The sequence below is a fragment of the Rana temporaria genome, chromosome 3, assembly GCF_905171775.1.
Source record: "Rana temporaria chromosome 3, aRanTem1.1, whole genome shotgun sequence".
Taxonomy (NCBI): Eukaryota; Metazoa; Chordata; class Amphibia; order Anura; family Ranidae; genus Rana; species Rana temporaria.
In genome coordinates, this window is record NC_053491.1 from 89895002 (window position 1) to 89913031 (window position 18030).

Below are 18030 nucleotides of genomic sequence, written 5' to 3' on the forward strand. Positions count from 1 at the left end.
GGCTTCCTTTACCCTAGTGCAGTCCTCCTTCACTTACCTCATCCTTCGATTTTGCTTTTAAATGTCCTTATTTCTTCTAAGAAATCCTCACTTCCTATTATTCTGTCTGTAACTCCACACAGTAATGTAAGGCTTTCTCCCTGGTGTGGCGTGTCGTGCTCGCCCCCTCCCTTGGACTACAGGCGAGTCAGGATGCTCTCTACGTTGCAGATAAAGGAGCTGTGTTAGTGGGGGTCCTGACTCTCCTGTAGTCCAAGGGAGGGGGGGAGCACGACACTCCACACCAGGGAGAAAGCCTTGCATTACTGTGTGGAGTTAGACTGAAGAATAGGAAGTGAGGATTTCTCAGAAGAAATAAGGACATTTAAAAGCAAAAGTGAAGGAGGACTGCACTAGGGTAAAGGAAGCTATTTAGAAAAAAAAAAATTTACCTTTACAACCCCTTTAACAAAATGGAAAGTAAATGAACAGAAGAAAAATCTGAATCAAGTCAATATTTGGTGTGACCACCCTTTACCTTCAAAAACTGTGTACAAGTGTACCTAGAAGAACCAATGCTGTTTTAAAGGAACTTGGCAGGTAGGTTGTTCTAGACATCTTGGAGAACTAAGCACACATTTTCTGTTTATGTAGGCTGCCAAGCTCACCTGAGTAGCAGAGTTCGGGTGTTCTTCGACCAATTTTAAGCCCCGTATAAAACTGTTTGTTTCAGTTAATGACTGTATTTGAGGCTGGGTTCACACTATACTACACGACTTTCATCCTTCTTTGCTCTGCGACAATCCTCCTACACTGATACTACATTGGTCCTACATTTATCCTACATTGGTCCTACATCCATCCGACTTTCATAAACAGGATACTACTTTGATCCGACTTTGCCCTGGACTTGAAGTCCGACTTTCAATGAGCAGGGATCTGTGTTTGATATGAATGTTGAGGGGGAACTCCACGCCAAGTTTTAACAAAAAAACCTGCATGGGTTCCCCTCCAAGGGCATACCAGGCCCATGGGTCTGGTGCAGATTTAAAGGGCAACCCCCCTACGCCGAAAAAAAACGGCCTTGAAGTCCCCACAAAATGCATACCAGACCCGTATCCAAGCAGCAGCCCGACCGGTCAGGAAAGGGGGTGGGGACGAGCGGACGCCCCCCCTCCTTAACCGTGCCAGGCCGCATGCCCTCAACATGGGGAGGTAGGTGCTATGGGGCAGGGGGGCGCACTGCAGCCCCCCCACCCCACAGCACCCTGCCCCCATGTTGATGAGGACAGGACCTCTTCCCGACAACCCTGGCCGTTGGTTGTCGGGGTCTGCGGGCGGCCTATCAGAATCTGGGAGCCCCCTTTAACATGGGGGCCCCCAGATACCGGCCCCCCACCCTAGGTGAATGATTATGGAAGCCATTCACCTGGAAGTAAAGTGTTAAAAAAAATAAACACGCTACACAGGTTTTTAAAATATTTTATTAGTCCGCTCCGTGGGCCCCCCTCTCTTCTTTAGCTCTTTTACGAGGGGGGTCTTGCTTCTTCCGACGTCTTCTGGGGGGGGGGGGCTCTCAGGTGGGGGGCTGGTAAAGGGGGCTCCCAGATTCCGATAAGCCCCCCGCCCGCAGACCCCGACAACCAATGGCTCATCAACATGGGGGCAGGGTGCTGTGGGGGGGGGCCGCAATGCGCCCCCTTGCCCCATATCACCTACCTCCCCATGTTGAGGGCATGCGGCCTGGCACGGTTAAATAGGGGGGGGGCGCTCGCTTGTCCCCACCCCCTTTCCTAACCGGCCGGGCTGCTGCTCAGGTACGGCTCTGGTATGGATTTTGGGGGGACCCCCACGCCGTTTTCTTCGGCGTAGGGGGGGGGGGTCCCCTTTAAATCCGCACCAGACCCATGGGCCTGGTATGCTCTTGGAGGGGAACCCATGACGTTTTTTTTGGTTAAAATTTGGCGTGGAGTTCCCCCACAAGATCAGTAGAATACAAGTCGCATGCCAAAGTCGGAGCGTGCAAGACTGCGTTCCGACTTTGATCCTACTTCAATGATGTTCAATGGAGTGAAGTAGGATCAAAGTCGCACCAAAGTAGTACAGGGAGTAATTGCAAAGTCGGACTGACATGTGTCGGACCAGTTAAGACGGCTCCCATAGGGAAACATTGCTTTTCATACGTCATGCGACATGAGCTCCCAATGTCGGAGCGTATGTCGGACTAGTGTGAACCCGGCCTCAACCAGCATTTGAAATTGATAACCAATTAGCACCTGCTTGGTATTTTTGTTGAATCGCACAGCTGACGCTAATCCTACTTTGTGTTTAGTGTAAGAATTGATGCTGGTTTGAAGCCAAAGGGTAGCCATACCAAATATTGATTTGCTTTAGATTTTTCTATTTGCTCACTTTACATTTTGTAAATTGATTTATAAATAAAACATTTAAAATTAATATTTTTGAAAGCATTCTTACTTTACGGCATTTCTTTACACCTGACTATAAAACATTTGCACAGTACTGCATGTGTGTGTGTATATATAGAGATGGGTATAGATTTTACGTTTGCTTGAATCCAATGTGTTGTATGCTTGACTCTTCCTTGGGCATTAGTGTTCATGTTGGTTCAGCAAAGCAATTTGAGGCTTGTAATTTATCTCCATTGTGCACATATGCTCAGCATTGTTTCATGAGGAACTTAAAGATTTTCTCTTTTTTTTTAACAATGTTTAGCAGCAGGAGGCAGAATCGCGCATGTGGTCCTATGTCTATCCAAAGTACACAGATGCTTTAAAAGCAGACGATGAAAGATGGAAAGAAGAACGGGAGAGGAAGGTCAAGGAAGAGCGGAGCCGCAGCAAGGAAGCTCCCTCGAAAGAGGACAGCAAAGAAGGTGTTAATTTGGAAGTGAAGGGACCACAAGCAACGGAGGACCTCCGTGTTCTGCCTAAGGAGCACCGTACCAGTACTCATGTTCCTGTGTCATCGCCACTTACTCAACACCAGTCTTATATCCCATATATGCATGGCTATACCTATAGTCAAGCTTATGACCCCAACCATCCAAGCTATCGTGGAATGCCAGCAGTCATGATGCAGAACTACCCAGGTATTGGTTCAGGATGTTGATTTACTCACAGAAGAATTTCTGTTTTCAAGAGTATTTTTATAACTTTGCAGTTTTTTTTTTTTCTTTTTAGTTTTGGGTAAACTTTAAGTTCCAAGAGCATGTCCTGAAAATGTAACAAGTTGGATCTAATAAAAAAAAAAAAGTATTGAGAACAATACTCAAATGTGTTGTTGCAGTAGTGCACTATCAACAATCATCTTATGGAAAATTCCGACACATGAGTTCACTGTTCCAGTGTAGGGTTTGACAGGAATAAAGCACCAACACATATATCCGCTCACAGCGGGGGGTCCGGTGCAGCCTTGTTCTCTGTTTCAGGTACAAATCGGGTCAGAATTTTTGCCTAAATTTGGACTCGAGACGGCGCCCAAGACCCTTTTCCAGTGCGGACTGCAGCCGCCCTGTAGTTGTGTGTACTGGCTCCATTGAGAGAGTCAGTCTCCTGTAAGACGAATTGCCCCGCATCTAATCCGCGTAAGTGTGAATCCAGACTAATGGCATTTTATGCTTTCCTAAGTTAAAAGTGCAACCAGTTTGGTTGGAATAATGCTGGTTTTGTAATTCACTTAAAATTGTAAAAGGATAAGAAGTCAAAAACACAAATTAAAAATACCATCACTAAAGTTTCAGCCTCTCAAAATGTCAATGTCGTCACTGTGTCAACTGATACAAAGACAGAGCTCCCTTCAACCTTGTGGTGCAGGTCCAGTTCGCAGTCTGAATAAGAGCCAATGGTTCAAGAAAGGTTGACTGCACTTAATTTATTGAAGATAAAAATCCGTCAAGATACATCATGAGACCTCTATGCAGGCATGGCAAGATTAACGCGTTTCACGAATCAAGGTTCACTTCGTCATAATCTTATTATGACTAAGCGAACCTTGATTCGTGAAACGCGTTAATCTTGCCATGCCTGCATAGAGGTCTTATGATGTATCTTGATGGATTTCTTCAATAAATTAATCATCACTGCTTCATACCTAGGAGTGCGGTCAATCTTTCTTAAACCATTGTCACTATGTCCACTTAAGGAAGGGAAACTCTGTGGCCCCAAAACATTGTATATTACTTGTGTGACGTTCCACCAATAAACATGTGAAAACCACCTCATCCTTTTATGCCTGATTCACACCTATGCAGGTTGCAGTTTGCATATTGCAGGTGTGTAGCACTAACCCTGTAGGAGCTGCTGGTTTAGATTTGGGACTTGCACGTTACCTCAACATTCGTTGTCTAGGGGAAGAAAGTCTGTAAAGAACTCCAATGTCCACACAAGTTGTAAAACCTTTAGGTGTTGGGTTTTATTTTTTTCTCATAACTTGCAAGAAAGTAGAAGGATGGAGGAACAGGGGGAAGGTTCAGGTGCATAATACAGATCAGTGGGGGAAACTTCTAAGTCCCAAAAAAGGTCACTCGCCACTACCTCTCAAGTGGGTATTGCTCACCCGGATAGGCCCCTCTCACCTGGCCTAGCAGCTGGAATGATGCACGACCAATGATCAGTAACAGCATCTGCCACAGACTGGTTTCAAGCAAAAGTGAACAGTCCGGAATCCTCTGCCACAGGATTTGGTACCCAAACTTCCAGCCTTAGTCTTGGAGCCTTTAAGCCAAACCAGCACACTGTAAGGTTACGTAGACTACAGTGCATTCTCCAATAAGGTTACCAGGCCTCTCCCATATTACCAGCCTTCAGCTCGGTCCTTTCCGGGACAGGTCCTCCCCTGGTTTCCTCCATTGAGCGGCTTCTTCCCTCAGGACAGACAGCACAGGATCACCCTCAGAACGTAGGCACCAGTCAGGACAACTGGGCCTACCTGGTACGAACGAAACCTGGGGCCAACATGGCCCAGAGGCCAAAAATCATGCAGCACATACCTTGCGCCAGGAGGCGGCAAGGGGACCCCAAAATTATGGCGTCTGCCCCTTAAGTATCCTTCCCCAGCATGCCCAGCGGGGAGACCACTCCCACTGGACTGTTCCCGGAGAGAGACACCCAATACACCCTGACCTGCTTGAGTTCCAACATTGGCCCATGGTGGCAACGCCACCCATAGGCAAACAAAGGGAAATTCCTTCAAGCACAGCCAGAGCCGGAACAGAGGCTGATTTAGCCTTAATTAACAAAGTCTGAGCTAATTATCACCCACTAAATTTGAGCATTGCGCCTGATCATCAGGAGCAGGGCGCTACAGGTGCATTTTTCAATACACGCTTTTGATCCATTGAAGTCTATGGAACCAAAAACCAGAAAAAAAGTCCCTGGTCCTTTCCATAAAATACACAGATGTGAACTACATCCATAGGCAACCATGTTAAATGGACTGTAGTGTGTTTCTGCACGACTGAAAACGCCCAAAAAAATGCATAGGTGTTAACCAGGCCTTATTATAGTTTGTATGGCACCATGAATTGCTTTTTAAATAAGGCAACATTCAGATGGCGGTTTAGCACACCCTGCCATTTCCAGGGGCAAGAGTCTGCAAATCTGTATCTGAAATGATAGGTGTGTGCGAGTAGCCAGTGATTAATTGTGGTGGTCAAAGCTGGATACACAAAGAATGTATCCAGCATAAATTTGCCATTGCAACTTAACCACTTCCTGCCCAGTGAAATGATGGCTGCACAAAGCTTTTGTCGTTCTGGGTGGATGGCATATGACATCCTCTTGGAACACACCTTATGCGTGCCATACGGACCACGCCGTGGTGTGATCTGTCTGGCTTTGATTCATGCCAGTTATTGTGTTCAATTGTGTTACTAGCTGTGATTGGTCACAGTGATCATATAGTACAGATGGGGCCAATCACATTAAATTACAACAATACACACTAAATGAATCGATTAGGACTGCAACTAATGATAATTTTATCGATAAGTTGGGTGATAATTTAGTTAATGTGTAAAGTTTAAAATGTCAATTTATTCTTAAATATCTCTCTCTGCAGTAGTAAATATAATTGACCAACTATATTGTTAGAGATAAATCTCTAGTCCACTCTTGGAATACTAGACAGAAGAGATATACTGTATATACTATTACAGGTTGAATCTGGTAAATATAATCAGACTCTGAGATCAAGTTTTTTTTATTTAAAGCGCCAACTGTCATTAATGCTGGCCATACAAAAACCATGCAAGAAAAAAATTCATTTTAAGAACCTTTGTTCGATTTTCTAATCGTTAGTGGGGTCAAACCAACGTTCGTTTTCTAACACAGTGATGGGAAAATTCGAAGCAGCTGAATAGAAAGCTTCTTGGTGAAAGGAATTTTCAGACAGCGTATGTGGTTTTTGTTCAGAAATTACATTCATTTTAAAATGAATGTTAAAAGCAAGAGAAATTTTCAAATTACATTCTTTCAGCAAATGTACACATTTTTTCGAATGAATATTATCAACCAAAAATACATGTATGGCCAGCATAAGGCTCGGTTCAAACCTATGAAGTTTTACTTTTGATCTGTTTCTGCACTGGTGTCACCCAGGCCTAAGACATTTAGTAGCAGCAGCATGCTTTTTTTTCTATCACCTGTCTTAGGCCCCTTTCACATGGGGCAGTGGAGGTGCGGTGACGGTATAGCGACGCGATTTTTAGCGCCCATATACCGTTGTATTTACCGCGATATTCGGTCGTTAGCAGTGCGGTTTTAACTCCCGCTAGCGGCCGAAAAAGGGTTAATACCGCCCGCAATGGGCCTCTGTAGAGGCCCATTGCGGGCGGTATTACCGCGGTTTCTTATTGATTTCAATGAGAAGGAGCAGTAAACACCCCGCTCCTATACCGCTCCAAAGATGCGGCTAGCAGGACTTTTGGAGCGGTTTTGCTAGCGCACCGCTTGAGTGTGAAAGCCTTCGGGCTTTCACATTGACGCCTGCGGGGCACGATTTTTTCAGGCGGTATAGCAGCGCTATTTTAAGCGCTGAACCGCCTGAAAACATGTCAGTATGAAAGGGGTCTAAATGGGGTTAAAAAGACTTAAATGAGCCCTTTATAGTATAGAAATAGCAGATAATCACTACTATAAGGGATTCATTTATATTGTGAAACAGTGAAAATAATATATATTACTTATATTATTTAATTAATTACCAGAGGTAGAGTATATGGGCATTTTAACTAGGAGTCAGATAATCTATATGAAGGGTGGAAGGGAGATGGAAATCTTTTATATTGTGGGTGGAACAGTGGTGTAGTGGGTAGCACTTTCGCCTAGCATAAAAAGGGTTGTTGGTTAGAATCCCAACCACGACACTACCTGTCTGGAGTTTGCATGTTCCCCTGTGCCTGTGTGAGTTTCCTCTGAGTACTCCGGTTTCTTCCCACACTCCAAAGACATGCTGGTAGGTTAATTGGCTTTTGTCTAAATTGGCCCTAGTATATGAATGGGAGACCTTAGATTGTAAGCTCCTTGGGGGTAGGGACCAATGTGAATGTACAATGTATATGTAAAGCGCTGCATAAATTGACAGCGCTATATAAGTACCTTAATATATTAAAGTAGTACTAAAAGCTGGGACTTTTTTTCATAGATATGATCATTTTAAATATAATGCACAATACTGATCAACGTTTACTATAAATGTAATTGTAATGCCTTTATATTGCCTCCAGTTTATCAGCCTCCACCTTAGCTGGGTTTAGCTGCTGATCTTCCCTGCACACTCTTTAACCACTTAAGCCCTGGACCATTATGCAGCTAAAGGACCTGGCCCCTTTTTGCGATTCGGCACTGCGTTGCTTTAACTGACAATTGCGCAGTCGTGCGACGTGGCTGCCAAATAAAATTGGCGTCCTTTTTTCCCCACAAATAGAGCTTTCTTTTGGTGGTATTTGATCACCTCTACAGTTTTAGTTTTTTTGCGCTATAAACAAAAATAGAGCGACAATTTTGAAAAAAAAAATCAATATTTTTTACTTATTGCTATAATAACCAGGGCTTTTTTTCAGGGGGAACTTGGGGGAACTCGGTTCCACCACCTTTGGCGCCTGCTCACCACAATCACTTGTAAACACAGAAGTCTGGTTTCTGTGTTTACAAGTGACAGCTTTGTAACCCCCTGAACTCTGCACTCTGCATGTAATGCAATTCTGGTATTTAATGCCCTTTTAAGACCCTTCTACTGTTTGTGAAATCTGAACGGGTCGTAGTTGAGTTCCTGCACCTATTTTCTGAGAAAAAAAAGCTCTGATAATAACTATCCCCAAAAAATATATAAAAAAAAAATGTTTTCCCTCCGTTTAGGCCAATACGTATTCTTCTACATATTTTTGGTAAAAAAAAATTGCAATAAGTGTTTATTGAAATTTATAACGTCTACCAAATAGGGGATAGTTTTATTGCATTTTTATTTTATTTTTGTTCTAGTAATGGCGGAGTTCATCGATTTTTATCGTGACTGCGACATTATGGCGGACACATTGGACACTTTTGACACTATTGTCTGACCATTGTCATTTTTACAGCGAACAGTGCTATAAAAATGCATTAGCTACGGTAAAAATAACACTGGCAGTGAAGGGGTTAACCAGGAGAGGGCACTGTAGGGGTTAAGTGTGCCCTAAGGGAGTATTCTTACTGTGGGGGGCGTGGCTGTGCGTGCGACGTCACTGATCGTCGTTCCCTAAGACAGGGAACAGACGATCAGTGTCAGTCTCACTAGGGAGCATGGGGAGAGGTTTGTTTACACTTGCCTCTCCCCGTTCTTCCTCTCTGTAACCCGATCACGGGACACCGGCGGCGATCGGGTGTGCCATTCCGATGGTGACGAAGCTGAGGTCCGCGTCGCGAAACCCACAGCTGGGCTCTTAAAGGGGACGTACATGTACGCCCTTGTGCCCAGTCGTGCCCTTCTGCAGACATACGTCTGCATGTGGCGGTTAAAGTGATTTTTTATTTTTATTTTTTTGCCCCAATGGCAAGCTGCAAATTATAGAGCTTTCTTTTGGTGGTATTTGATCACCTCTGCGGTTTTTAGTTTTTGCGCTATAAACAAAAATAGAGCGGCAATTTAGAAAAAAATTAATATTTTTTGCTGTAATAAATATCCCCCAAAAATATATAAAAAAACTTTTTTTTTCCTCAGTTTAGGCCGATACGTATTCTTCTACATATTTTTCGTAAAAAAAACGCAATAAGCGTTGATTGGTTTGCGCACAAGTTATAGCGTTTACAAAATAGGGGGTATTTTTATGGCATTTTTATTAATATTTTTTTTTTTACTAGTAATGGCGGCGATCAGCGATTTCTTTCAGTACTGCGACATTATGGCGGACACTTCGGACACTTTTGACACATTTTTGGGACCATTGGCATTTTTATAGCGATCAGTGCTATAAAAATGCATTGGATTACTATAAAAATGCCACTGGCAGTAAAGGGGTAAACACTAGGGGGCGGGGAAGGGGTTAAGTATGTTTCTGGGTGTGTTCTAACTGTAGGGGGGTGGCCTCACTAGGGGAAATCACTGATCTTCTGTTCATACATTGTATGAACAGAGGATTAGCATTTATACACACAGCTCCCGGTCCCCGCTTTGTAACGAGCAATCGCGTGTGCCCAGCGGCGATCGTGCCCGCCGGGCACGGGAGTCGGGGGCGAGCGGGGCCCCTAATGGCCTGCGAGAGAGCGGACGTAGAGCTACGGGCTCTCGCGCAGGAGAGCCAACCTGCCGTGGTAAAATGACGGCAGCAGGTCGGCAAGTAGTTAATAAAAAAAAAAAAATTGTGACAGAAAATCACAACTTCAAAAAACTCGCCATGCCTTTTACCAAATACTGTGGACTTTCTACTTTCCAAAAAGTGGTAATTTTGGTGGATATTTGTACTGTCCTGGCATTTTTGGGCCTCAGGAAGTGAGATGGGCCATCAGTACATCAGGATTGTCAATTTTATAACCGCAAACCAAGAAAAATGTGGGGGTTTTTTTCCCCCAAAAATTTCTGTCTTTATTCGTTTAGCGAAAAATAAAAAACAGTGGTGATTAACCACTTTAAGACCAAGCCTTTTTCTGACATTTGTTTACAGGTAAAAAATGTTATTGCTAGAAAATTACTTGGAACCCCCAAACATTATATTTCATATATCCAACGATCGCAGGGTTGCCTCACATGTGGTTGAAGGTACTGAATGATATCACATTCTAGAGGGCACCAGGATCCAGTCTTAGAAGGTTGCAATAGCCTTTTAAATATGTTTCACTTTTGAAAGCGAAAAACCACCTTTAATGTTTCAGATCTGACTTAGACGTGTGTATGTTGGTTTTGTAATCTTTAAAAAAAAAAAATGTATCTATTACATTTGATAAGTGTAAATTAAAGGATTAGTTCACTTTATATATAAAAAAATAAAAATAAATATCAGCAGCGATCAGCATGTTACTGTTGCCATGCAGGACTCCTGCAGATCTGTCAGTGTATCTGTGTGCCGTACATCCCGTATGGGCAAGCAGATACACTGACAGCAATCGATCAACTATCACGGTGCACCACAGTGCTGTGGTAGTTCATTGACAAGCCAGCAGCCACAAAGGATGTTAGAGCTTGTAGTTCATTTACACACGGAGCTGTGTGGGCATATTTCAAAAAGTGACAGATAGCATAGGGAACTTCTCCCCATACTGCTGTCACAGGTAGTGCAGGCAGTGACTGCAGCATTGGCAACATGTTGCATGTTCCACCCTACAAACTGGTGAAACATGCAACATGTTCCCAAAGGTGAACTTCTAATTTGAATGAATCAAAAACTAAACGTATATCAACATTGGTTAACTAATTATGCTTTTCATTTTTCATCTGTTATCTGAAATCATTTGATGTGTGATCCTAAAATGTAAGAATTTCGATCCAATACTTAATAAATTATAAATTTTTTCCATATTCTTCCCCCCTTTTTTTAGGTTCTTATCTCTCCTCCAGTTATCCTTTCTCCCCATATGGCAACAAAGTTTCTGGTAGCGATGAATCTGAGAAATCCCGAGCCAGTCCAAGTGTCAGCTGTAAACCCACCTCTGAATCCAAAGCACTTGATATTTTACAACAGCATGCTAGCCATTACAAAAGCAAATCTCCAACGGTAAGTGCAGTTTTCATTTTTTTTGTGTTACAACTAATGTGAGGGATTACATGACTGTAGCTGTAAAGAGGACCAGTCATTTTTAGTACATAACTTGAGTGTTTAATGTGTTTGTGTCATAACTATAATTAAAGTAGAGCTATAGGCAAAACTTTTTTTTCTCATCGCCCATGGATGGACACAGGTCCTTAAATCTTGACAAGTGGGTTATGTTCCCTGTTTACAGGAGAGGACTAGGCAGAAACATGTTGGATACTTAAATACATGTTACATTAACAGAGTTGAAAAGTCCCACCCAGGGGGGGTCCCTCCAGACATAACTCTCCTCCCTGCAGTATGCAGTCTTAGTTTCATTCTGCCTAGCAAGGAGAAGGACGTATGGCTCCCTTTGGGTCCAGCATCTTGAGGAGAATTTTTTTTATTTTACTTTTTCTTGAAGAATCTTCTTTCAACTCTCGCCTGAGAGACAGGCTGGATAATATAGATCCTTGTAGTCTACTCAGTCCGACCAGCAAGTGTGGGCAAACCTTTTAAAAGAGGCTGGGTCTGCCACGCCATACCCCATGACTCTTGGGGTGGCCGGTGAGCTTTGCTCCGAGATCCACATTCGACTGGGCTGTGGTGTTGTCTCACTCACAGTGGACCGGGCCTACAGCTAGCTCCTAAGTACAGTCCCTTCCGCTTCGGTGGGTTGGTACGGCTGGGCATTCCTGGGGTTCGGGGGTGGTCTTCTCCTCCCTTCCTGCTCCTTTCCCTTGGCTGCATTGCTAACATTGCCACTGTCAGGGGGGGGGCCTTCCTGAGGGGACTGTGTTATCTGGCCTGTTTTTTTTTCTTTTTTTGTATGGGGCTTTCCTGTGAGGTTTTTTTTTTTACTGTTAAAAAGCCCTAGGAGGCTTTTCCTGTTTAAACGCGGCATTTTGCCACCATTTTTTGGGAGGTTTTTCAATTACACTGAAAACTCCCATTGGCGGCCATTTTGTCGTAGCCGCACTATTGTGCAGCTTACATTGCGGTCGCCCATTTTCCTGTGGCCACGTTCTGAACGCTCGGCGGCCATCTTGGAGTAGTCCTGACCCCTAGTTCTGTATCCTACGGCGCACACAGGTCCCTGCAGATGCCGCACAGTTACCTCACGGTTATTTTCCTCTCACACACCGTGTGCTGAGAGCTGACGGCAGCGCTGGGCAGTCTCCTCCTGAGGTGAGTCCCCTGGGTTACCCTGGTCAGCGCAGCAAGTGGGTGAGATGCCCTGAATAGGGCTCGAGGAGCTTCTGTTTATTTGTAAGGACAGGTGTGGATACACCTACATATTATACATACACACTATGTAAATATTATTACTATTTGGAGTCAGTATCTGGGTCATTCCCCAACATACTGGTGGTGGCAGCAGGTGTTAGCACCTGGGATTCCCACAGAGGTTTTATTTTTAGTCCTGGACACGTTTGTGCCAGGGTGGGGGTTGACTGCGGACGGGCGGCAAAAGAATGCCCCCTTCCCCCATTATCCCCTTGGGAATGCTCTGTTATGGAGCCATGGACCAGGTACCTGGGTAGTAAAAAAAAAAAAAAGCATGATAAGGCATTTATGGGTGCGCTCCTCACTGCTGCAAGGGACTCTCTTAAGCTGGATAGTGCAGCTGGGTTTCCGCAGAGGGCTCTGTCTTTTTTGGATCACACAAATCAGACCGCTCTGTGTAGGTTTTTTCTTTCTGTGCCCTTCTTTGATAATTTCTAAGATGCGGAATGAGAAAAGCCGCTGAGGCCTTGTATAGGTCTGTGATGCTTCATTGAATGCCGCGCCCTTGTTATCAAGGGCTTCTGTTTCAGAGATGGTTTTATGCACACGGTGGTATAGTGGTAACTCCATTACTTGGCAGCAAGAGAGTCATTGGTTCGAATACGGACACCGATACCAATCTGCCTGGAGCTTGCGTTGTCGCTCCCTGTGTCTGCGTGGGTTTCCTCCCACCCTCCAAAGACATGTGTGCATACACCTACATATAATACATACACACTATGGGCCAGATTCAGAAAGATCAGCGGATCTTTCTGTTGGCGTAACGTATCCCCGATACGTTATGCCTCTGTAATTTTGGGCGCAAGTTCTGTATTCAGAAAGAACTTGCGCCCTTATTTACGACGGCGTAACGTATGTGTTGCGGCGTAAGGCCGCGTAATTCAAATGGGGATGTTGGGGGCGTGTTTTATTTAAATGTGAGTTGACCCCGCGTTTTTTACGTTTTTTGAACGGCGCATGCGCCGTCCGTAAAATATCCCAATGTGCATTGCTCCAAATTACGTCGCAAGCACGTATTGGATTTGACGTGAACGTAAATGACGTACAGCCGTATTCGCGAACGACTTACGCAAACTACGTAAAAAATTAAAAATTTGACGCCATACTTAACATTGAGTACGCCTCATAATAGCAGGGGTAACTATACGCCGGAAAAAGCCGAACGCAAGCGACGTTAAAAAATGCGCCGGCTGGACGTACGTTCGTGGATCGCCGTAACTAGCCAATTTGCATACTCGACGCGGAATTTGACGGAAACACCACCTAGTGGCCGGTGGAAAAAATGCATCTACGATCCGACGGCGTACTAAGACGTACGCCTGTCGGATCGATCCCAGATGCAGTTGTATCTTGTTTTATAGATACAAAACAAAGATTCGACGCGGGAAATTTAAAATTACACGGCGTATCAATAGATACGCCGGCGTAATTCTTTTGTGAATCTGGCCCTATGTGTATGTATTATTAAAGGTCAACCCTCCCAGGCCGAAAAAGGCTCAGCTGGGGGACTAATCGTCCCTGGGTGCGTAAGCCGATCACGCCGGCACCCAAATCCCGCAATTGTATGTAGCTTTCCCTCCCCGTCTCTAGGTGGGGGGGCGGCTGGTAGGTTCACATTTCGGTGAACCTCCCTGCTCTCCGACCAGTGGGTCTGCGAGGTAGTCTCTTCGGAGTACCTGATAGGGTTTCCTCCTATCCACAATACAGAGTTCTTTCCTCGTGTCTTCCTGTCACGGCTCGTCGGTCTGCCTTGGGCAGTGTGGGACTTTCTGAGCTGCGGGGTAATTTTACCTTTCCTGCTGGACGAGAGGTTTGGGGTTTTCTATGGGCCTCAGGCCCTGAATACCTTTGTGAACGTCGGGTAGTAACGCATGGAATCCATTCGTTCGGGGGTAGCTGCGCTCTATCCGGGGGACGTTCTGGCGTCGTCGGACATCAGGGACGCATACATGCATGGTCCCGCCTGGTAGCGGAGGTAATGAAAGAAAGTTACCGCTCCAGGTGGATTGTGTTAGGATGATCAGTATGGTCTCAGAAGATCAAGGGTGCTGGCAATGCACAAGGCAACAAATGGAAAAAGAAAATATGGACAGTCGCACTCCAAAAAACCTTGATGGTTGTCTTTATTTAAAAAAGGAAAAATGCACTACAAGTCACAGCACACAACTCGGGAGTAAAACAGCTGACGCGTTTCGCACTATAAATTAGTCATGTTTAAGCACTAATTTATAGTGCAAAACGCTTCAGCTGTTTTACTCCCGTGTTATGTGCTGTGACTTGTAGTGCATTTTTCCTTTTTTAAATAAAGACAACCATCAAGGTTTTTTGGAGTGCGGCTGTCCATATTTTCTTTTTCCATCGGTAGCGGAGGTACCCTGGCGGTTGCCAGGGGGGGGGAGGTCCTTCTGTCCCGAGGTCCCATACTTCCTCCTGTTGTACAGTCACTGACTTGCTCAACATGGCTATTGGAAGCCAGACTTTAAGAGACCGAGGACGCGGTAGCCTTCTTCCGGAGGATCTACCGTCGCACCTGGAAGGCCTACATCTCTTGGTGAGAAGAGATGGAGGGACGTACTCAGTGTCAAGGGTCCTGCCGTTTTTATAGCTTGGAGTGGATCTAAACATTGCTTAAAGCACCGTTTGGGAGGCAGATTTCAGCCTTGACTGTGTTCTTTCAGTGGCTTTTTGCGGCCCGTTCCCTGGTGGGTACCTTTTTGTGCAGGGGGGTTGTCGTATACTTTCCCCTCTTGGCTCACCTCTTCTCCCATGAGTTTTGACTCTGGTGCTCTCGGTTCTTCAGGAACCTTCCTTTTGGAAACGTCAGAGACACTTTCTCAGAAGGTGGCCCTTTTAGTGGCCTTTTACCTCTGTTAGAAGGGTTTCTGAGTTGGCGGTCTTGTCTTGCAAGCCGTCATGCTTGATCCTCCATAAGGATTAGGTGGTGGTGCGCCCGCGACCTTCCCTTCTTCCGTTCAGGTGGTTTCGTTCATTTCACCTTAACGAGGACATTGTACTTCCATCCTTGTGTCCTCGGCCGGCGCATCCTAAGGAGGTTGCGTTACATACTTTGGACGTGGTACGCGCCTTGCGGGTGTACCTGTCTGCTACGGCTCCGTTTCGGAGATCTGACTCTCCTTTGTGTCAGTGTCTGGTTCAGTGTCTCGTCTACCACCATTTCTCGATGGATCAGGCAGACCGTCATACAGGCCTATGCTCTTAAAGGGCGGGTCCCCCCTTTCCGGTCACGGCACTTTCGACCAGGGTAATTGGTGCCTCCTGTTTTTTTTTTTCCCCCTCGTCGTCATGCGTCGGTCTCACAGGTGTGCGAGGCGGCGACTTGGTCGTCCGTTCACGCTTTTTCCAGAATTTACATGGTTGCTGTGAGTGCATCTTCTGATGCTTCTTTTGGCCGCTAGGTTTTGCAGGCGGCTGTTTAAAGTTGCACCTCCTCCGTTGAGGAGCTCTGCTTGTTTTGGGGTGAAGTTACAATTGGTTTTACTGATGCTGTTCCCACCCCTGCTTGGGGACATCCCACTTGTCAAGATTTAAGGAGCTGTGTCCGTCCATGGACGATAAGAGAAAATAGGATTTTTTGTACTCACCGTAAAATCCTTTTCTCTGAGTCCATGGACGGACACGGCACCCACCCCTCCTTTTAGGTTTGTACTGCTTGTTACGAACTGAGGCTGTATACTGCAGGGAGGAGGGTTATGTCTGGAGGGACCGCCCCCTGGGCGGGGCTGTTCAACTCAGATAATTAAATACATGTTACATTAACAAACATGTTTTTGCCTAGTCCTCTTCCCCACCAACATTAACAGTGTGGCACTATTCCTCCCACTGATACCAAATATGGGACACTATTCTTCCCACTGACACCAATAATGGAGCACTATTACTCCCACTGACATCAATGGCAGGACACTATTCCTCTTACTGACACCAACAATAGGATACTATTCCTTCTACCAACACCAATGATTGGACATTGTTACCAATGCTAAGACATTTTCTGCTCCTAATGGCCACCGTCCGGCCCTTCTAAAGTCTGAAGGATAATAAATTGGCCCTATGTTTAGAAAGTTTGAAGACCCCTGCTTTAAGATATGTGATTTGTGTGGGAAGTGGTAGTGTTGGGCTAAAGCTGTGCATAATTTAGCATTACAGAACCTAAGGGCGTTGCATGCTAGTTTTAATAGTTTGCCTACATACCAAGTGTGCTCATTACAGACCTACAATACCATACAGAATTTTTTTAACAGCTTTAAAAAATGCTGTTCTTGTATTTAGGGTGTTCTGTCTGTTTGAACGCATAGTTCTAAAGCTTAACCACTTCCAGACCCGCTCATGTACATATACGTCGGCACTTTAAAGATGGATATCTCGGTAACGGCAGCAGCTGCTGCCACAACCGAGGTATCCATCTTTAGTGCCGACGGTCCTGTACACGATGACGGCGGTCTTCGCGGCAGATTCGCCGTTGTCGGGAGCGGGGGCTCCCGCCGCTTTCCCACGCCCTCCGCCGCTTACCGTAGCCGTCGGTAGCGGCGGAGGCGATCGGGACTGTTCGGCACCTGTGTGGGGTTGCGAGTGAAGGAAAAATCTCCTTCACCCGTCCCCATAGCTCTGCTGGGCGGAAGTGACGTCAAAACGTCAGTCCCGCCCAGCGTCTTAAAGAAACATTTTTTTTTTTTTGTCATTTGAAAAAATGACTGTTTCAATTTTTTTTTTTTTCTTGAATTTAAGCCCAAATATGAGATCTGAGATCTTTTTGACCCCAGATTTCATATTTAAGAGGACCTGTCATGCTTTTTTCTATTACAAGGGATGTTTACATTCCTTATAATAGGAATAAAAGTGATCAATTTTTTATTTTATTTTTTTCAGTGTAAAAAGTAATAAAATAAATATAAATAAGAAAACAAAAAAAAAAATGTTTTTAAAGCGTCCCGACGAGCTCGCGCGCAGAAGCGAACGCATACGCGAGTAGCGCCCGCATATGAAAACGGTGTTCAAATCACACAAGTGAGGTATCGCCGCGATCGTTGGAGCGAGAGCAATAATTCTAGCCCTAGACCTACTCTGTAGCTCAAAAAATGCAACCTATAGAATTTTTTAAACGTCGCCTATCGAGATTATTAAGGGTAAAAGTTTGTCGCCATGCCACGAGCGGGCGCAATTTTTAAGCGTGACATGTTGGGTATCATTTTACTCGGCGTAACATTATCTTTCACAATATATAAAAAAATTTGGCCAAATTTATTGTCTTATTTTTTTAATTAAAAAAAGTGAATTTTTTCCAAAAAAAGTGTGCTTGTAAGACCGCTGCGCAAATACGGTGTGACAAAAAGTATTGCAATGACCACCATTTTATTCTCTAGGGTGTTAGAAAAAAAATATATAATGTTTGGGGGTTTTAAGTAATTTTCTAGCAGAAAAAACTGTTTGTCTTGCAAACACCAAATCTGAAAAACACCTAAGGTCTGGAAGTGGTTAAACAAATAATTGTCATTTATATTTTAGTTTTGGTAAGTAGGAGTGCA

General features: G+C 44.7%; 1 protein-coding gene across 3 annotated transcripts in view; it reads left to right on the forward strand.

The window, feature by feature from the left end:
- ZNF609 (zinc finger protein 609) overlaps window positions 1-18030 on the forward strand; it is a 107945-nt gene that overhangs the window by 77633 nt on the left and 12282 nt on the right. For all 3 annotated transcript variants that reach the window (XM_040342939.1, XM_040342937.1, XM_040342938.1), the window contains 2 exons: window positions 2716-3091; window positions 11010-11185. In XM_040342939.1, the coding sequence (XP_040198873.1) occupies window positions 2716-3091; window positions 11010-11185 (552 nt within the window). The remainder of the gene's footprint in view (window positions 1-2715; window positions 3092-11009; window positions 11186-18030) is intronic.